Source organism: Salvelinus namaycush, chromosome 18 (genome assembly GCF_016432855.1).
Source record: "Salvelinus namaycush isolate Seneca chromosome 18, SaNama_1.0, whole genome shotgun sequence".
In the NCBI taxonomy this organism is placed as follows: Eukaryota; Metazoa; Chordata; class Actinopteri; order Salmoniformes; family Salmonidae; genus Salvelinus; species Salvelinus namaycush.
The window spans coordinates 7,039,158-7,061,220 of record NC_052324.1 but is presented as its reverse complement, the minus strand read 5'-3'; the positions used below and the strand labels follow the sequence as shown (position 1 = coordinate 7,061,220).

The following is a 22,063-nucleotide window of genomic DNA, read 5'->3' as shown; positions in this document are numbered from 1 at the left end:
TCTCTCTGTGTCAGGAAGTCTGTCCCATCGCTACTCTAATTGTCGCGTTTACATGGAGTACCTCTACTCCAGCCCAGTAGAATAACTGAAAATAGCCTCTAAAACCAACAATCCCAGTTGATGAGGTGCTCTTCCCCGTGTGAGTACCGCCCGTACTGTTCCAGCCTTTCAGAGACACACAGGACCTTCCCAGTGAAGGAGGCATGCACATCAATTTACTGCATCAATATAAAAGGAACTTTGTTTATTCTCGGAGGATCAATCTTTGTAATGGTATTTGGTATACAGTAAAACGTGCATTGAGCTGAGGCTTCAATATTACTATGTAACAGATTGTTAATGACATTTATCAACACTTTGCAAGGGTGCAAGCATGTGCTTGACTGAGGGTAGTCATAGGGATGTAGTGATGACAGTAAGGGATGTGTTGAGACTCTCAAACACTGCAGTATAAAGCATGCTGCTTTCAACATCTCTAAAAAGGAACTCAGATTTGCCTCCTGGAAGACAAGGGCATCACCTCAGTTCCACCGCTTTGCTTAGCTCAGTTTAACACGCTTATCTAACTGGTGCCTGAAATTAGTTTGAAGCTCTCGCCGTGAACCCAGCCACGATATGGAAAATGAACTCGGGGAGGAGCTCTGGTTGGCCATTTACCTGGACCGTCAAAGTAGCCCTCAAACCTGAGCGTGTAATTGGCTGAGACAGCCGCCTCTGGTGCTCTCCGTTAAGGTGAAAGTTCATCACCAGCGACAACCGCTCACCACCGCAGCCACATTGCCTGCATATTATTAAAGGAGAACACCGTTAGAGGGGGAATATTTTCTCCTCTTCAGAACATTTCAATCAATTTCAGTGATTGGATTTCAGTTAATTGTAGCTCATTCGAGAGTAGTATCTTTTATATTCTAGTGACCACACAAATAGCATGAACAACTGGGTGTTGATGCAGTAATTTAGGAAGATGTAATATATTGTTCAGAATTTAGAAAAGGAATCCCCAAAAACATAAAACAGGAGCACTTTATACTCAACACTCCCCAGTGTTTTCTGAATTGCACATGGAAATTCACAATATTCACAAAATTCACAAAAACATCCGTTTTCGCCAACTCCTCGATTATTTCATTTTAAATGGATTATATTAAATTAACAAAGTATAGAGCATGTTATGTTCTAAAAGGTGAACCCACTCTAATAACTGATAGGGAATTATTTTGTTTATAATGATGCTGCATGGTAGGAGTTGAGTGTCAATATTAACTTGAAGCGTACTGGCAGATCAATACGTGCCACAAATAGATGCGGGAGGCCACACCTACGGCTCCGCATTGATCACTGTGACATTTGTTTAGCTCTCCCACTAAATGTCCTGCCCTTGTCACAACATTCGAAGAAACTCACAGGAATCAATGGAGGCGTACCCAACGCGCCGCCTCGACGGGGAATTGATGCGTGAACCCAAATTCAGCCTCGCCTTCAACCCCATTTGTTCTGTTATTAACTTCATTATTAAAAGCAAACCCGCGCACTCTTGAAGTCATTTTATTTTGCGTTACGCTCTTGGGGAATTTGAATGGGATATGTTTCTCTCTCCCTGACCTAGCTTTCAAGAGTGATCTTCTTGAACAAACAGCAAAAGTGTTCCCAACAGTTCTGATAAAAGTATAGATCAAAGCTGGAATTAAGAGTTTGTCGGGGGGGGGTAGTCCTTTACAAAGAAACAGTGACATGTATTTCCGTACACAAACACAGAATATATAGGACATTGGTTGGGATTAGTACAGTATGCTACTCTCTGGAGAAGTGTCCAACCATTATGTCTCTATTTCATGGCTTTCAAATTGTGTGTTTTTTCTTTCAACTCCAAGACTTTCTTGAATCTTTCCTTTGATAGTGGAGAATTACATAAGACAAAACATTCTGCCAAATATGACTTTAGTTAATGCGGCTGATGATGTATTTACGGTACAGCTATCGTCTCCATGGTGCTCAATCAGGTGTAAGAACACTGACTATCCAGTAGCAGCTCACTTTGTTGAAGCTAACCATCTCCTCCCTCAAATACACAGGCATTGAGCATGTTGCTCGACCAAGGAGAGGAGGTAACATGGAGATCCTACTTCTATAAAGGGAGACTTACAGGATATCCTATCTAAAAACATTGACCCACTGGTGGTCTGAATATGGACTTGGATCTCAGGCCCTTCTTATGAACAAATCTTTATTTTATTTTATGAACAAGTCTTATAAATGGATATATTCTTTCTACGGCTTGTTAGCGTACACCTACTATGTTCCCCCTGCTCGTTATACATTAAGGTTGAACCAAAAGATTACATGTAGCAAATATGAAATGAAATGCAAAACAATTATGTGAAATTGAATTAAACAATAATGTATGTTGATGCTAATATGATGTACAATATTCAATTTTGTTTCTATATGATAACAATAGCGTAATACATTTAATATGCTATAAACTATTTTTTTTAAATATATATATATATATATTTTACAGTTTCACAAATTCATTTTAATTAACTTATCATTGTGACACACCCCTCACTATTGTCATTGGTTGCACTAATTGCACTGTGTGTCGACATAACCTGGTTCAAGTATTCATGACAGCGCCCTGAGGAAGGCACAGTAATGCCAAAACGTTGGTAAATACCCATTCAATTGCTGGGAGTTTATATATGGAGTTTATAAAATGACTTTCTTCATTTTGATAGTCTTTCTTTAACATGCTGCCATCACATGATTTGGCTTAGTATACAATATAATGTATGTCCGAAATATCAGAACCAGTAATATAAGGTATGACACATTGCGTAGATAATGTGTAGATAACGTCAATCTTTCTGTGATAGTGAAATGACATCGGCGTGTTCCTCTTGCGCTGTCTCGACGTCTCTCCACCTGTTTGGAGTAACTTCCACCGGAGATCACCCACTTCACCTCCAGTCACCAAGTCTGTCTCCCTAGCTCCTCTCCCCCCTCCCTGCCTCTTCTCAGTCCCATCCCTGTCAGACAAGATGTCCTCTCTCTCTCTCTCTCTCTCTCTCTCTCTCTCTCTCTCTCTCTCTCTCTCTCTCTCTCTCTCTCTCTCTCTCTCTCTCTCCGGTGCCCCAGGCAGAGATTCCGTAGTGCTTATCAGTGTCCGAGCACTAGGATCCTTGTAGCAGGGCCGGTGATATAGTGTAGCATGGGGTAAAATAAATGTATCACATTATTACTCTAGGTTATAAATGGTGGCTGGAGCTGTCATGCGGTGAGGAGGGCGAGGAGGAGGAGGGTGGGGAAGAGCAGGAGGGCTATGTGGCTGGTAATTCTCTGATCAGCTCCTGGCTGTTTCCCCGCGCCTCTTTATCAGGTAGAAAGCTAGCGCTACTGCTAACCACCAGCGCTGCTTCCTCCGTAGGCTCCGTAGGCCAGCCGACACTGGATTAGACAGGAGTAAACCAGACAGAGATAAAGCTAATACGGCTTCTCTTTTTATCGACATGTCTCTCTCCCTCCCTCTCTATCGCTCTCTCGTTCTGTCTCCCCCTCGCAGGCAAGAGTGACCCCTTCTGTGTGGTGGAGTTGAGTAATGATCGGCTACAGACACACACCGTCTACAAGAACCTCAACCCCGAGTGGAACAAGGTCTTCACCTTGTGAGTGCACTTCTGTACCCCATGTTGCCACAGACGTACCCACTCATGATCTCATACCGGGTGGTCTCTCTATTTCTCTTTCCCTGTTTTTATCGCTCTCCGACACATGCCGTTACTTGATACACACACACACAAATCAAATTCTGTTTGTTCTTAAATATACTGTCGTGTCAATTGTGTTACACCTCTACTTAATAAAATAAGAGTATTACAATACGTTATTAATACATTGACGGATAACCATATGCCCCAATTGTATTGTTATCATAACTTTAATACAAGCGATGATTGTAACAAAACAATTATAGCTATTACATTTACAAAATATATTTTTTAAACAGCCTCATTTAAAAAATATTTTCTCATTCCCAGTTATCTCTGTCTCCAGTTAGGCCATGTATCTAAATTTTGCCATAGGATGTTGTAAAAATGTAAGCGTTACAATGTAAATGTTATGGTGGAATGCACATGACAATGCACATTTTTAATGATGATTTCTCACATTTCTGCAAATATCTCGATTTATCATTGTGTGGATTAAGCACATTTTCTAAAACACCAAAAAATCATTTTCTAAAATCAAACACTGTCATTTCCAATGTGTTTTCATTCAACTAGCCAAACATTGCACAGTGTATGCACTTAGCCTTCTGTAAATCATAAAAATATATTTAGATGAAAGAAGAAAAAATATCTACTTTATATTTCGTTTTGTCTTTTGTTTTCTTTTTTTAGGGGTAACAGATTTAAGGGGTAACAGGTACAAAAACAATTAAAGAGTTGCATCCAAAGATAACCCCAACCCATTCCCCTTCTCAGTCTCCATCCACCCGCCCGCGTCCCCCCCCCCCCCCCCCCCAAATCTATTTATTTGACAGTATTATTGATTATTCATACATTCATACATCGATACGTCTCATACCAAACATAGCTAACGCTAGTAAATCGTGGAGATTGAAACTCGGACGTCTACGTTTCGTTCCCTGCTTAATCTTTCCGCCTATTCATGTATTTTTTGATTGACATGCTATAGTTTTAATTGGATTCTGATACATGACCATGTACATATGTTGATTTCAAATCCATATTATTTATTCCAAATCTTCTTTATGGGGAAATACACTAACGAATTCCCGTGGAAACCTGGGTCATTGAGTCATCCTTTGCGCAATGCTGCGCTTCTCTCTCTCTCTCTCTCTCTCTCTCTCTCTCTCTCTCTCTCTCTCTTTAAGAGTAACCTCCTTTCTTTCCATCAGCATCGTCCACTAGCCTACTTTTCAAAGGTGACATTTCGTAAACCGTGATTCCCTTCCTCCTACAACTCGCACACTCTTTAGTTGAGCACAAAGGTCATAGAGGACTGTAGTTTCATCGTGCTATGAGCGGTGTAGGAGATGTCTGATTGTACTGGTTTAATTGTTGTTCTGTGGCCAGCAGTAACGTGAAGGACATCCACTCAGTGTTGGAGGTGACGGTGTACGACGAGGACCGAGACAGGAGTGCAGACTTCCTGGGGAAAGTGGCCATCCCTTTACTAAACGTGAGTCCTCCTGATGAAATGTATCTGCTATCTATCGACTCCCCTTGGGGATATACTGTTGAAAAAAACACAACATTTTTTGCAACTGTGGATGAGACTGTGTTATCATTGAGAGAGAGAGAGAGAGAGAGAGAGAGAGAGAGAGAGAGAGAGAGAGAGTGAGAGAGAGAGAGAGAGAGAGAGAGAGAGAGAGAGAGAGAGAGAGAGAGAGAGAGAGAGAGAGAGAGAGAAAGAGAGAGAGAGAGAGAGAGAGAGAGAGAGAGAGAGAGAGAGAGAGAGAGAGAGAGAGAGAGAGAGAGAGAGAGAAAAAACGTGGTAATGTTGGGCTGATTCCCCAGGATAGTTAATTTCTCCCTGACAGTGCTGTGGTGGTAATGAACAGGTACTTGTCAGAGTTGCCACAGTTGTTTTGGGCTCTCTGTCAGATGCAGCAGCTGGGGTTCAAAGGTGGCCCAGGGAGTGTATTCAGCCGGGTATTGCCAGACAGACGGCTGTCATGTCCCTCTCCCGCAGATTCAAAATGGTGAACGGAAAGCCTACGCCTTGAAAAGCAAGGAGCTGACAGGGCCAACAAAAGGGGTCATCTTTCTCGAAATAGACGTGATTTTTAATGCTGTAAGTCTTTCTTTTTTTCTTCTCCTCCCCTTTTTTTCTACTATGTCCCCCCCCCACACATACACTCCCTCCCCGCTCCAGAACTGTCGTCTTTATGCTGTTTGTCCTTCCTCCCCTGCCGTCCCTTGTCCCCCGTCCTCATTTTCAGTTGAATTATCGAACACTCCCACTCAGCTGCCTTTGTTTGCCCATTTATTCTCACTGTGTGTGTCCTGCCGGCGGCCATCTTAGTTCTGTGTGTGATGGAGAGAGCTCTCGCTATAGCCCGTGACACAGGGCGTATGCACTGCCATGACTCTCAACATCATGCATGCATATATGTATGCATTTAACACAGTCAATTCAGAAATCTGTCCATGCCATATTGTGAACGATCCCAATAGACATAGGACCACAATTGTGTTATTGTGATAATATCCCGCCATTGGCTGCGTGTTGATTATGTGTCTATTATTCCCGCACCAGGTGAAGGCCGGTCTCAGGACGTTAATACCCATCGAGCAGAAATACATTGAGGATGAACCCAGAGTGTCCAAACAGGTAGGTCGACACCAACACCCTCTAACCCGCTGGCCCGTTTAGCTCGGCGTCTACCACCGTCCTCCATTATATTACAAATGTTAACAAAACCCAACCGGTCTTGAGTGGCATCTTGGGAGGCCACAACAGTGTGGGCAGGAGGGAGAGAAAAGCGCGCCCCCCCCCCGGCTCTCTCCTTTACTGTGAGCGGAGAATAGAAATGTCAAACTGTCAGCTCTGGGGGTGTATAAGTAGATTGGCCATCCTTAGTTGGCCCTCTGTGCCACTGCTGCTTTGCACTTCATTGTCACGCCGCTCAATGTGGCGGTCCCACAAAGGGCTGAATCGCGGGGGCTTGCCCACATCAGACGTGTCACATAAACGCCGTTTGGGCTGAGCGGTCACCCACTCTTATACCCCTTTTGTCTCTCTCCTCCTCCTCCTTCCCTCTCGCTCTCCTTCTCTCTCCCTGTGCCAAAAGATGCCCACTCTGCACTTTCCCCTGTGTGATCCTCCCCCGTCCCCACCCTCCCTGTTTTGCGCTTCTCTCTTTTCATCTGCACTTCACCTCTGACTCGTCGGGATGCCCCATGTCAACGTCTCTGAATGATGATGTCATCGATTGCTTTCGAGAGATTGCCCCGTGAGGGCTCTTTTGTGTTGGGCTAGTCCCTGCTGTGGCCCCGCTGCCTGTCCTTACACACACAAACCCCAAAAGTTGCCAGTTAAATACAGACATTAGATGACATTGTAATTAGACGGTTAATATCTGAATGCAGGATATTATCAGAGCCAGGACTTAAGCGGGAAAAACTCCATGTCGTGGTTATAGCCTATATCTAGGGTCCAGAGTTTTTCCTGGTCCAGTCATGTGATCATGGGAAAACTCCTGGCCCTAAATATTAGTACTCACGTTGGTTGCAACGAAATGTGTGTAGCAAATACAGTAGAGAGAGACTTTAGAGCAGTCCTTCTGCTGCTAGTTACAGTTGTGTGATCAAAGCGTGGCCGTGTGAGACCATGCGGGGATGCGGGTGACTCAGAGTGCTGTTGTCTGCAGGGGATGAATGTCCCCAACAGGACACCGTAGACGCACAGTCATTCTCAGTTCACCACTACTCTCCGTTGAATAATGAATTAGGTTGGTGTTGAAAAAAGCCCAATTCCCCCTAAACATCCCCGAATCCTCTTTAAAGACACTTCAGAATAGATATTCCCTCTTCGGGGACTACTTCCTGGATGTGACCTGATTGGCTGACTTCTATTCTGTCACGTTGTTACGGCGTTGCGTGATTGGAACACAGCGGAATGGGACTGCGATGCTTTCTCCATCGCTGGCCAGATGCCTGCATGAACTCCCTAGGGATGTGAAATCATCACAGGCCGTGAACGCTATTACTGTTACTTAACTCCATTTGACGAGCTAGCTTAAAAAGACACCGCCTCAGTGAACTTGACTTGATTTAGCGATTGGGTTTCCTGTACGCTCAGCATTTCGTTAACATTATTGCGCCAATACTTGACCAACACTAGGCTGGCTGACGTGATGGGGTATGAGAAACGAAATGTATTGTCCATGTTGCCCCTTGCCCTTTTTTTTTCTTCTCCAGTATCTCATACCCCATCACGTTGGCAGCAACATTACTAGGCAATATTGCCCAAAACATTTTAATTGACATTATTATGGCCTGAAGAAGTTTTGTACCATGCCGTGGTTGAATACTTAATTCTCTTTGGTCGTGTTAGAAGTGGATTTTTATAATAAATAGGTTTTTATATATGTTTTTCTTTTCATAATACGATAGTCACTACCACATACCGAGTGACATTGTTGGGGAGTCTGACTAATAGTTAACATGTGATGATTTATTGACCTATTGACTGTGACATATCATAAGCAACTAATACCCAGGGCTGATAAGGCCATAGAAAAACAACATGATGGTAACACTTAGAGTAGTAACAAAGGCAACACGTAGGAAAGACAGTTGGCTGACTTAGGCAAGAAAGCTCATTGAGACGTGATGACAGACGCTGACATAGTTTTCGCTTTCAGAGGAGTTCTCTGAGAAAATGTACCTCTGCCAAGTATTTCCCAAGCACCACAGTCTGGATTGCGCAAACGTCTAAGATACAATCGTGTTCGTTATCAGTCACCTGTGGCCTGTTTTCGTTTTATTGGACAAATCCCATGGTTTAAGCCAGCCTATTATCAGACAGCTGCAAGATTGCTTTGTGTGTATGATACATTTTCCAGACACGATTCATCCTCTCCTGTCTTTAGACAAACTTCATTTATATTTAGCATACAGCCTATCCACTGTTCTATATTCACCAATCAAGTAGCAGTTTCTAGGACCTCCTCATAAATCGTCGGGTGTATACTACTCTGTCATTATCATGCCTGTGTGTATTTTCCTGCGCACAAACGCGCCATTAAAGAAGTCGAGGTGAAGGTCCAATGGTTGTCCTCGCCGTTCTTTCACTCGAGAGGGTGCTGACTCTGTGTGACGACACAAGGAAGCCGTAGAACGAGGGTCGCCTCTGAAAGAATCGATCCCTCGACTCCTTGGCCGCCGGCCGCCCGTCGACGCCCGGCTGCATTGTCACCTCTGTGTCCCGAGTCGTGTTCATGACCGCTTACGTCACCTCTGTGTTCTGTCCAGTTGCTTCTGCAGAACTTCAACCGAGTGAGACGGTGCGTCCTGCTCCTCATCAACGCCGGCTGCTACATCAACAGCTGCTTCGAATGGCACTCGCCTCAGAGGAGCATCTGCGCCTTCCTGGTACGAATGCTTTCATTTCCTTGTACACACCTCGTGTACATATACATACACGGATGTACACAGTACACATAGGCTACATATGCACACACTCACCGGCCCCTTTCTCACACTAACCCGTCTGACGAAGGCTATACGAATACGTATCTGTACATATAGATCTAATGAACAATGTATGGACTAATATATCTCACAAAACACACTCTAACCTACACTGAAACACTCATGGCAGTACACCACTACAAGTGTATCACCTGGGTAACATGGACTTCAACAGGGCAAGGAATCAAACATTCACCAACCAATCTAAGGTGCCATCTAGAACCTAATAGGGTTATTCGGCAGTCCCCATAGGGTAACCATTTGAAGAACCCTTTTTGGTGCCAGGTAGAACCCTTTTGGGTTCCATGTAGAACTCTTTCCACAGAGGGTTCTACATTGAACCCAAAAGGGTACTTCCTGGAACCAAAAAAGGTTATATCTGGAGCTAGACAGACGAATAACCCCTTTGTAACATGTCTTTAATAGAGTGTAAGAGACAATGTAATGTTGATAGTGAAAGTCATGTTGTAAATGGCAGTCTCTCTCTCGCTCTCTCGCTCTCTCTCTGTCTCTCTCTCTCTCTGTCTATCTATCTCTCTCTCTCCCTCTCTCTCTCTCTCTCTCTCCCTCTCTCTGGTGATGACAGCTGTAGTCAAGTCCTGCTCTCTGCCTGTCACCTGTACCTGGTATTTAACTGTAAAGTATAATTGGTCTGCAAAGCAGCTATCACTAAAAGGACACCCTCCTTTAAGCCTCTGAGTGGCTGAATGGTACTACATACGGACCGACAGATAGACTGACAGACAGACTTTAAATCCTGTCCTTTGCGGAGACATAAGTAGATACATGACCTGTCTGTTTTAGAGGTTCTAGTGATGCCTGAGCCCTTTCATTGGGTGACTAAATGTCGCTGTGTGAACTATTAGCATTTGCTGTTTGACACATTTTAATTTCTGCGGAGGGTTGGGAGTGTGTGTGTGTGCATGCGTGCGTGTGTGTGTGTGTAGGTCATCATGCCGTCACAAGACAGAAGCCCGGAGAGAGGCGTTATTGATCAGTTAACATTTTGCTTCTCTGTGTGTGTGTGTGTGTGTGTGTGTGTGTGTGTGTGTGTGTGTGTGTGTGTGTGTGTGTGTGTGTGTGTGTGTGCGTGTGCGCGTGTGCGCGTGTGCATGTGTATGTGCACGCGCGCGTTTGTGCCAATTGTTTTTCTAACGAGAGGAATCGCTGCTGTGTGTTCAATCTGTGTTCAGTCTGTGTTGGCACGTAGATCTGCACAGTTTCCATGTAGTTGTTTGAAGACCGTGCAACTGGTGCATTGTAGAAAGGTGTGCTCTGCATTCTCAGATTCCTGGTAGAAGGTGTCTACCGTCATGGAACATGAGGTATGGGCATCTCATTGAGTTCTCTCTCTCTCTCTCTGTCTCTCTCTCTCTCTCTCTCTGTCTCTCTCTCTCTCTCTCTCTGTCTCTCTCTCTCTCTCTCTCTGTCTCTCTCTCTCTCTGTCTCTCTCTCTCTCTCTCTCTCTCTCTCTCTGTCTCTCTCTGTCTCTCTCTCTATCTCTCTCTCTCTCTCTCTCTCTCTCTCTGTCTTTGTCTCTCGCTCTCTGTGCCTCTCTCACTCTCTCTCTCTGTCCTTTCTGCGCCTTGTGTCAAAGTCGACATGGCCGTGGGCTGTAATTGGGAGTTTGGAGAGGACACTTAAGCAACGCCACAGTGTATACTTGTACTGTTAGGCCCTCTCCTCCACACAGGTAGTGCCTCCTTCTCCCCTCCCTCGCTCTGAGAGGCCTCTTAATCACTTCACTCATCTCTTTAAGTGGGTTTTTATAGGGGGCCCGTCTGGCCAAGGTGGTACGCTAGTGAAGTGTGTGTGTGTGTGTGTGTGTGTGTGTGTGTGTGTGTGTGTGTGTGTGTGTGTGTATGTGTGTGTGTGTGTGTGTGTGTGTGTGTGTGTGACTGTGTTAGTAGTTGTAATAGATATTGTTGGATCAACCCATTTGTTGTAATACTGCTTATTCTGAGCACGCACACACACACACACACACACACACACACACACACACACACACACACACACACACACACACACACACACACACACACACACACACACACAGCAGTAATGTAATGCCTTTCTGTCTCAGATTAGTGTCCAGACAGATCCAGTCTGGTGGGCTAACAGGTACAAATCCTCTCTTCCTTTCCCTAGTTTGTTCTCCTGCTTTCCTTCTCCCCGTATCTGTCCATCCAGCCACATGTGCGCCTCAGCCATTAGCGCCAACTGCGATTAGAGTCGTGTGTGTGTGGTAACTGAGCCTCACACACCACACAACCCAGACAGAGAACCAGCCACTGTGGCAGCAGTGCCCGCGGCGTTGGCACAATGGGCAGAGCTGGAGTTACCTCCCGTCCCGCACCACGGGTGGTGTGTGTGGTGGTGGGGGGGTAAGCTTCTGCTTCCTCTCTACCTGAACACCTGCAAGCTGAGCCCCCCCCATCCCCCACTCTCATCCCCCCTTCCCTCTCTGCCTGTGAGCTGGGGCCATTGTGAGGCTCAGTGGTGTTGAGTTCTGTTTAGTGGCTCATGCCAGATCTCCCCGCGGCCCCTGAAAGACAAGGCTGTTATTGCTCCAGGGACCGCAGGCCTCAGCAACTCTTCCTCCAAACAAATTTGCCGTAACTTTATCTGCAATTGAGCCTTGAATTGGGAGCAAATAAAGCAGGCTTTGTGAGGCCCAGAAGGGTGAGAAGGGCAGGAGGCGGGGGTTGTTTGGAAGACAGGAGAAATGATACCAGGCTCTTTTATTTGGGGCAAAGTAGGACTCTTATCAGTGGGAGAGCCCCAGACAAGGGAGTTACTTCTGCAGGAAACTGGAGCACCTATCACCTGCTTTGCATTGAGATAAAAATTCACCCTGCTGAAATAAAAAAATAGAAAAACCTATGGCGCTGGTGCACACACACACACACACACACACACACACACACACACACACACACACACACACACACACACACACACACACACACACACACACACACACACACACAGAGAGAGAGAGAGGCACACACACACACACACACACACACACACACAGAGAGAGCGAGAGAGAGAGGCACGCACACGACACACACAAAGACACACACAAACACACACCTCTCCAGCTCCTTTGACTCCACTTGAGAAAGCTGGCTAACTTTTAACTGCAGGATTTTGTTTTTGCCACAGAGCAATGGACAGCTTGGAATAGATAAACTATAACATTTTTACTACCTCTCTGATTGGAAAAATGAGGGGAAGTGAAATACAACGGCAGGTTGAGCCAGAGGACACTGTGGAGTCTGGGGTGTGATTGTCAAAGACAGAAGCACATCTGAAGATAATTATCTCTATTTTATTCTAATTCATGGACACCGCTACAGGACAGGACCATTTATTTGTGAGTGTCTTTAGTTCATTTTCTATTACAGATTGCGTGTAGTACCTGGTCATACCTGGTTCAATGTTTTAGATGTCATGTCCAACTGCTCTTTATCAAACGCGAAACAGCTCTAGTTATTTGTCTCACCAGCAGGGGGCAATCTAGCACCACAGAATGGCACTGTCCTGTCCAGCGAAGTAAGACAGGCTTCCAGTCAAAACATGACTTGTTCTATTTGCTCTCTGGCAGCGGCCGTCTAGTATCTGGATGGATGTCCATGTAATAAAGATAAAGCGAACTTAACTCTGAAATTCAAAACTCCAGTCGACTTCTGGAGAGAGGAGTAAGACTAGTACACACTCAATGTACGCCAAAGCACTTCCTATCCAAGCCGTAAAGCCGAGCACCAGAGTAGTGTTTAGTAAACCACATAATGCCAAAACCATAAAGCCCAAATCCTCTACCTTCATCAAAGTTTAGTAGATGAATGAAACACTCATCTGTTCCCGATCGGATTGTGTTCCTAAGTCTGTGCCATGTGTCCTTTTGATAAGGGAATGCTTCATAAAGTTAGGGATATTATTCATTCTATTGAAAGTTAAATGATTGTATATCTACTACATGTTAAGAAAATAATAATTTAGAGTTTAACGTGATTATCTGTTGTTTTTGCTGTTTATTAGTTTGTAGAAATAACCAAATGTTTTTTGGTTTGTTTTCATGTCACATAATATGCCATAAAACGTTAAATTCACATGTACTATTTTCCATTTTAGATCATTAGAATATCTATATTCTCGTATTTTAAAAAATTATTCCTAGGTACCTAGAAGTATTTTTCTAATTATTTCACTAAAGTATATTTTTCTTTCTGTATTTTGTATTCAGTCAAGTTTTTACTGGCTGTTTTGCTGTGATTTGGAAACAAACTGCATGTCTATTAAGTGGCCTGAGCTCGCCACGGTTGTGTATGATGCTCTGTTGAATACGTCTATGTTCACTTTTAATGCATCTTATTCGGTTTCCATTTTGACATTCTTTGACGTGAGAAAATGTGTTTATTTTATTTATAATCTACATAATATTCTCTGTTAGCATAAATCCTAATGAGTTAATAACATTTTACACTCATGCCGTGTTGAAGCTGTTTGCCAGAAGAAGAACAGTGAATCGCTCGTGTTTCAGTGTGCGACAAATAGGAAATTATCATTTGCATTGTATTCTCCTTCTATCTAATACTCCCAGGACTAAATTAGAGGGAGTTTGTGTAATGCAAACATGCATGTGTACGCACGCATGTGCACCCACGCGCACACACAAATACAGTCTCGCACCACGAGAGTTTCGATGAGTTCTCAGAATCAGGAGGATAACGTAACAGAAGTTGATGCAGGGATGGAGCAAAGCCCTGTCTCCAAGTCTAGCGCTGCCGCTCCGTAACACCAGCCTGTGAGCTGTGTGTGGGGAGCTCTGAAAATTCCTGTGTTTACACACACACACACACACACACACACACACACACACACACACACACACACACACACACACACACACACACACACACACACACACACACACACACAAAGCAAAGCAAAGCAAAGCAAAGCAAAGCACATACTGTATATAGCCACATGTCCCAAGATTCATCATTTTCCCTCCCCCGCTCTACCTTATTTCCTCTTTCTCCAGTCACAGACCTCCACGGCTGACACTCTCTCCCTCCTCCCCAAGCAGAAAGCCTCTCGGTTGGCTAGCAATGTGGGGGATGTGGCCTCCTGGTCCTGGGGAAAGGTCCCGGCGCTGCGGGCTCCTCTCCCCAGCCGAGGGGCTGTGAGACGGGGCAGGCTTGGCCTCTGATGGGTCGGGGTGTCGGGTTCCTCCAGCTGTCAGTCACAGCCTAGCCCAGAGCTAGAATAACCAAATGGGGAGGGATGAGGTGGGCGACAGGTTAAATAACCCCAGGCACAGGGAAACGAGACGGACAGACACACCACACACCAGCCAGACACTGCAGAGGAGGAGGGAGGCAGTCCTCTCATAAACACTTCAGTATATCATGCCTTCGTATGAGAGCGCTAACGTATAATAGACAGGGAACAACTAGGTTGGTTTAGATGTATTTATACACTGTATGTGTGAAGTTATATTTAGGTATAGAACATTAATAGGCGTAAGAGAACTGAATTGCATTTGTTTGGAGAAATAGCTTTTTCCTATTTTGCTCAAAAACACAGTGTTCAGGATGATATGGTTTCGCTGCTTCAGTGTTAAAAGACCCTGTGAATCTTTATTTCTTCTGCGTGGTCACTGCGGTGGAACTGTGCAGTACAGTAACAGTAGATTAGTGAGAGCGGTTCCGTTTGTGTTCTGACATTAGACTGGAGTGGGAGTGCTAGAGACAGAGCGCTAGATAATGCTGAGCCCACACCCAGCCAGTATTGTGGCAGCTCGCGGAAGGATATGGAAGTAGGAGGACAGGTCCTGGAGGTTGCTAAGCACTTCTGAATTATTGAAGAGTAGTCCTCCAATTCCCTAAACAGACCTTTATTAAAGAAAGAGAAAGAGATGGAAATGGGCTGGCCACCGTGGTAGTACTGCACTGTGGACGGGCCCTTAAGAAGGAGATATTTGGCTCTGAGCAATATGCTAATGTCCTGGCCAATTCATTTGTAATGTTTTATTTATGTCTTTGTTTTGTTTGTGTACACAAATATCTCAACTGGTTAAATTTGTATGAGTGCATGATTTGTGGTTGTGTGTGAGGGGGAGGGGGGTCTTGTCAACTTTTTAGTTGTTTAAGAGATTGGGAGTTTTATGTGGCTTTTGTAATTTTGTTATAGCTTAGTGGTGGTAAGTTACACATGAATTTTAGATGTGTGTGTGTGTGTGTGTGTGTGTGTGTGTGTGTGTGTGTGTGTGTGTGTGTGTGTGTGTGTGTGTGTGTGTGTGTGTGTGTGTCCGCGCGCATGTTTGCGTTGGGTTTCCGAGGCTGTAAGGGATAGGCCAATGATCCGCGGAGATGGAGAGGGAGTCCAGCACAGTACAGTACACCTGACCCAGTGCCCAACCCTGTACTGGAGATGTGTTAGTGCAGGGCTTTGTAGAGGGAGGCCGGGCGAGGACACAGAGGTGCAATGTCCTTGTAGGTCAACAGGGGGGAAGATGCTGAAGCTTTTGATTCCTATAGCCTGTGAATACGGGAGGAGAGAGAAGGTGAGGACTCACACGTACCCCACGTATCCACCTACACATCAGCTGCTCCACGAGAGGCTGCAAGGAACTGAGAGAACGTTAGTAAACTCCGGCACTTTCCCGCTGATTATAAGATATACACTGATTGAAATGTATTGTATTATTTCATTCAGCCGAACTTCTAGCTTTGTCGTGCATGTGTCATAATTGACCGCGCAAGGTGAGACAGCCCGATGTATCGGCTGTTTCCTGTCTCAAACCTAGTTTTCATTGTCAGTGAACGTTTGCCATTAAGGCAGTAGCAATCTATTGTGAATGCATTTGCAACAGATGCAATTAATTTCAAAGCGTAGTCCTCCCATTCACAATTTCAAGTCTTTTTCTATCGACTTGAAATAATGAACATTTTGCATCCTTGAGTTTGATTAATGCGCATTGTCGGAAAATATATGAATATTTATCAAATATTTTCACCTGGATTGTATTTTGTTTTACATTGCTATTATGTATTTTCTACATTGATCATTTCCAACAAAAAATAGATATGTCGGAGGATGTTTTTAATGTTTTGTGAAATAATGAGAAATAATTTAACAGTTTTTATCTATTCTTTCACAAAAATGTGCCATCCACCCCCCCAACCCAAATAAACAAATAAATATCAGTCAACACACGCTAAAGCAATTTGACATGAGTAATTTTGTGTTTGTGAATTATGTCTCCTCAAGCATTTCATTTTCACAGGATCATGATAATTGATGTCCGGGTTACAAAAGACTCTGTACTAAACAGAATACAGGTTTTGGGGCACTCAGTTCTGGAGTTATGCTTTTTATTTGTTTGGATGCGAGATGGGGGATAGAGAGGGACAGGACAGATGACTATGGAGGTGGAATAAGGGTAATTCGAGCTGGGGTGACAGGGTTATGGGCATCTCGGGGTGGGTGGGGTTGGGGTGACAGGGTTAGGGGGCTCATGGTGTGGCAGGTCAGGTGCTGGGTTGAGGGTCGGAGGGTTAAGGTCATGTTGACTAGTTGTGCTTGAAACAGAGAGTGACCTCAGGCCTGTGGATGACGGATGATTGGCGTGGAGAGGGAGTGTTGTGACGGTCGATACTTATCCTCCTCATCCTCCGGTGAAGGTGGAGGGTGGCCCTGTTGGCCTCGTAGGCCCTGTCCCAGCTCTGGGATCAGGGGTCCTGTTTTGTCACAACAGCCGTCCATTTAAGGCTTTCTTCTATTTGATTATCATACATATATTATCAGATGTATGGGTCTGTGTGTTATGTTTATGCGTATGTGCGATATGCGAATGTGTGTTTGCAGTTTGAGGTCAATGCAGGTCTCTGCTACATTAAGTCCCAAGTGTTTCTCTCTCTCTCTCTCTTTTTCTCTCTTTTTTGCTCTCTGCAGCTCTTTGTTCTCGTGGTGTGGAACTTTGAACTCTACATGATTCCTCTGGCTCTGCTGCTGCCGCTGGCCTGGAACTATATCCTTGTCGCTTCGGGGAAGGACACCAGGCAAGACGTGGTGAGTGTCCCTGTTATGTATCCCTACGCCGTTCTGCCCCTTTAATTGTCTAGTTCTAGGTCATATGGCAAGCGCAAGAAATGTATGTAGTGAAAAAATATATAATGTGTACTTGCTAAGACATTACAAAATCCAGGAAACATAAAGCTAACAGAAGGGGACTAGGGAGTGGACACATTGTGTCGGCACCTTCTCTCTAGATGTAGAAATAGAAACGAAAAGAATCGCAAAGTTAATACAAACAAGAAACAGACACGGAGGGAAAATTCATTCCATTACGCTTCTAAATGAGAAATGCCAATTGCCTTGAACTTTCAAGAATCGCTCTCAAATTCTTCCTCTGCATAGGAGGAAATAATAGCTTGTCACCTTGAGCAACGCTACGCCACTTACCTGGTATTATATGTATTTAATTGTATTTTATTTTTTTTATCTCCTATTCCAATTAAACAGTGTCAAAGCAATGTCACGGAGAAGTGGACATGTTTTAATCATTGCCGAGGTGTAGTTGGAGAGTCGTGTGACGCAGAAACTGGACCGGAATTGTGGTGCGAGCGTGAACAATGAAGGGATTCATTTTAATAAGAGCATTTCCAGACTACCTTCCAGAATGCACAATAAAGCGACCACATGTTGTCCTCTCTTAACGTGTATGACTTCATTTTTCATGAGGTCGCAGTTCGGCAGATTGTTCAGGAGATGGAATTGATAGCTGTTAAACCAATGAAAACAACAGGTGAAACGAATTTGAATAACTAATTGTCCTTTTTAAAACAGGATGTGATGAATGTAGCTGTGAATGTACTGGTTTTAGTATTACCTGAATGTTAGGAATTACTTGAGCAGGCTTCAGGCATAGATGTGTTTAGCCAGTGTAGACATTATTGTAGCTGGGTCACAATTAATAGCAAGAAATACATGTATTTTACAACGGAAGTTAAACTGAGCGTAAAACCCAGGTACACACATAGCAGTACACACATGCAGCTTTGTCGCTTTTGTACCTTCGTGCTTCACTCCTGTTTCAGTGCTCTGTATATGCAGTATTTCCCTGTAGATGGCGACATTGCTTGACAGAAATCTCTAGACACAAAAAAAAGGATTTCATTATTTATTTACCTCCATATGATCTATGAATAACGATGTTATTTTTCCCAGGCACGTTTTAATTGAATTAAAGCAATAAAGATTGCATACCTATTCACTTCACATAAGAGCCCCCTCCCCCCCCCCCATTCCTACTGTCTCGAGGACTCCCCGAATTGGCTTCTACATTAAAACCAGTTAACACTGTAATGAGTGGTATTTATTTGATAGGGGGAAAAACGTCCCTCTTCTTGTGAACACAGTGTATTACTCGTCACACGTCAACGTCAATTTACACTTCTCTCATCCTGAACAGTATTGTGGCCGATGAGAGTACAAGACCAGGAATTGCAACTGACTAAGTGACCTGACCAGGAACGACCCTGGGCCCAGAGTTTTCCCTGGTCAGATCACATGTTAAGGAAAATCTCCCAGCCGTATGACAACTGTGAGATCTGAGCCCTGGCCAAAACCAGGTCAGCTGTCTGGCTGTCTGTGCATGTGTGCCTGCGTGCCTGCAGAACCAGGTTGTGGTCCACTATTAGCGACCTGTGCTTCCAATGAGAGAGGAGGGTTCGGACAGAGCTGCCGTTATGTTATTACTCCCCCCTACTCTTTTCTCTGCCTCCATTGTTCTACAGTTTGACGATTGTAACCACAACAGATGAGGTATTGGGGGGGGGGGTTCCGCTCCCTGCCACAGTAAACAAACACACGGGTATGCTTCCCATTAACCAAAGCCGCCGACTGAGCCCCGTTCCCATGATGAGCCACAGCGCTGCACTCCACTCACACACAGTCCCTAAAAACATGGGAAGTTAGTTCCTCGTCAACTCCTGGGACGGAATCTCTCGCTCTCTCTCTCTCACTGTGTACATTCTATACGGGGAATGCGTGGACAGGAGAATGGGAGTAATTGTTTCCGATTAGCACCTTTCACTTACACCCGAGACCATTGCGATGAAGGAACATGCCGTATAACTGGCACAAAAGATGTCCTCTGTAGAAAATCACCACTCTCTTGGCGTGTGATATCAGTGCCTGAGGATAGGCGCAACTGATTGTGATGAGGCGGCCCACTCCTTCTATGCCTCCATCTCTCCTTCCCTCTCTTTGTCAGTATCTGAGCACTGCTGTGCAGGATGGTTGAGGAGCTGTGACATGTTATAGGGACCTTTCTCTCGGAGTGTGTCATCCTGCTTCTCCCGCCTGGGCTCGGCTGCCATCTTCACATTGGCAGAGAGACACACAGACAGGCAGGCAGGCAGTCATTTCACCTTGCAGTAATATGAGCCCTCTGCTGCAGAGTCACACACACAGCAGTCGCAACCATCCATACAGCAGTATAGCACTAGGAGAAAGACAGTTTTGTAAGGGATGTGATTGTGTATATGAAATGAAAATGATTGTCCCTCATGTTACACACACACACGCGCGCGCGCGCCAAGCTCTCTCTTTCACGGCCACACACACACACGCGCACACACACACACACACACACACACACACACACACACACACACACACACACACACACACACACACACACACACACACACACACACACACACACACACACACACACACACACACACACACACACACACACACACACACACACACACACACACACACACACACACACACACACACACACACACACACACGAACACACACAGACACTGATGTATCCCCAAAGGCATGTCCCTGTTTGTTTTAAAGCAGTGTTTCCCATTTTGTCACTGGTGTCAGGGGGGAAGTGGTTTAGAGGGAGAAAGAAAGTTGTGGCCTCCTCGTTCACTCGCCTGGAAGAGAAAAGAACAACCCGGCCACTAATTGCTTTAAAGAACATGTAATATTAAATCATTGTGCTTCACCAAGGGTCAGCATCCGGAAGGCTGTGGTTTTCCAAAAACCTGGGATGAGGGTAATGCTGGAGGAATCTCTCTTGAACTCAACTCACTTTAACTAAACAGAGAGAGGGGGGGGGGGGGGGGTGGGGGGGGGCTCAGTTGATTACAAACTCCCTAATGAAATAAAAGGAGTTCCATGTGATGGGTTCAATGTGAGTATCCCTCTCGTATTCTATACCAAAACCACAGCCCCGTCCATAATGGGTAAACGAACACACTGTATTTCTACACGCTGTAATTTTCACCTGAGGGCCACTGGCGCTCTGGTTACTCTACACAACCTGGTTCAAGCATTCGTGACACTAAACGGAAATAAGGCACGGTGATGCCGAAACGTCTGTGGTTTTTTTACACCCAATGAATTACTGGGAGGTTATATAAAAATATATGGAGTGTGCAACTCTCTTTGTTTCTAATACTCTCTTCCTATACAACATATATCAGACCGGTACTCCTCATGCAGGCCTTAGACGTGCTGAACAGAAAAGATGACCTTGGACCAGCTATTAAAGACCTGGTGCAGCAACAGTGTCAGCTCTTACCTTGCCTTTTTCTGACCTCTGACCTCTAACCCTGTTATCTTGTCTGTCAGCTGTGGCACCATTAGATGACCCGCGTGTCACCCTCTCTAAGGCGGTGTGTGGCTTGTTATGGATAAAAGATGTTATTAACATGCCAGACACTGCTGGGCTATGTGAGCCATGACAGGACAGAGGGAGAGAATATGGTGCCGCTGCTGGTTAGAGTGGTGGGGACAGGGTGTTTTTAAGTGTTAAGACATCATTACAGGTGCAGACAGTCTGACCAATGCCACAACGTAATTGTATGCTATTCTCATTGCAGTTGGGAAATAATATAACTATTTTTTTCAATATATTTTTTTAAAGAGCTGTCCGTCTTGCATACTTACCCTCTGCGTTTCAGTAGAGACCCCTACTGTTTGGAGGTGGTACTGCACCCTCCAGGCAGACTAGTGTCTGGAGACAAAGAGAGGATGACAGCGCCAACAATACCACCACCTCCATCAGCACCTATCACCTCTCGTAGTCACCCATTTCCCACCACCACCCCGTTTGTTTTGAAACCTGGAACCGTTTGGTAGGTTCCGTCTCTGAGTTGTTGCCGGGTTGAGTTGCCGGGTGGCTGGGCTCAGTCAAGCGGGGTACAGCTCAGCTGGAATGGAAAAGCTGGAGGCCTGTAGGGCCGTCCCTGGAAGACCGACCGGCACTGCTGAGCCACTGGCCCGGAAAACTCTTTACCAGATGTTGTGGAGGTGTTAATTATAGCACATGCTGTCATGGTGCAGAAATACGCCGGTGATGTCTCTCTCTCTCTCTCTCTGTCTCTCTCTCTCTCTCTCTCTCTCTCTCTCTCTCTCTCTCTCTGTCTCTCTCTCTCTCTCTCTCTCTCTCTCTCTCTCTCTCTCTCTCTCTCTCTCTCTCTGTCTCTCTCTCTCTCTCTCTCTCTCTCTCTCTCTCTCTCTCTCTCTCTCTCTCTCTCTCTCTCTCTCTCTCTCTCTCTCTCTCTCTCTCTCTCTGTCTCTCTCTCTCTCTCTGTCTCTCTCTCTCTCTCTCTCTCTCTCTCTCTCTCTCTCTCTCTCTCTCTCTCTCTCTCTCTCTCTCTCTCTCTCATTTTCTCTCTTTCTCTCTGTTTCTCACTGTTCTTCTCTATTTCTCCCGTCAGATTTCAGATTCAGATAGGCTCTCTCTTTCTCTCTCAATTCAATTTAAGGGCTTTATTGGCATGGGAAACATG

General features: G+C 45.0%; 1 protein-coding gene across 1 annotated transcript in view; it reads left to right on the top strand.

Moving 5' to 3' along the window:
* The window catches only part of mctp1a (multiple C2 domains, transmembrane 1a), a 102,543-nt gene that overhangs the window by 42,687 nt on the left and 37,793 nt on the right, over window positions 1-22,063 (top strand). Inside the window, exons 11-16 of the mRNA XM_039013888.1 lie at window positions 3,563-3,665; window positions 5,103-5,205; window positions 5,719-5,820; window positions 6,286-6,360; window positions 9,006-9,125; window positions 17,193-17,309. Of these exons, the coding sequence (XP_038869816.1) occupies window positions 3,563-3,665; window positions 5,103-5,205; window positions 5,719-5,820; window positions 6,286-6,360; window positions 9,006-9,125; window positions 17,193-17,309 (620 nt within the window). The remainder of the gene's footprint in view (window positions 1-3,562; window positions 3,666-5,102; window positions 5,206-5,718; window positions 5,821-6,285; window positions 6,361-9,005; window positions 9,126-17,192; window positions 17,310-22,063) is intronic.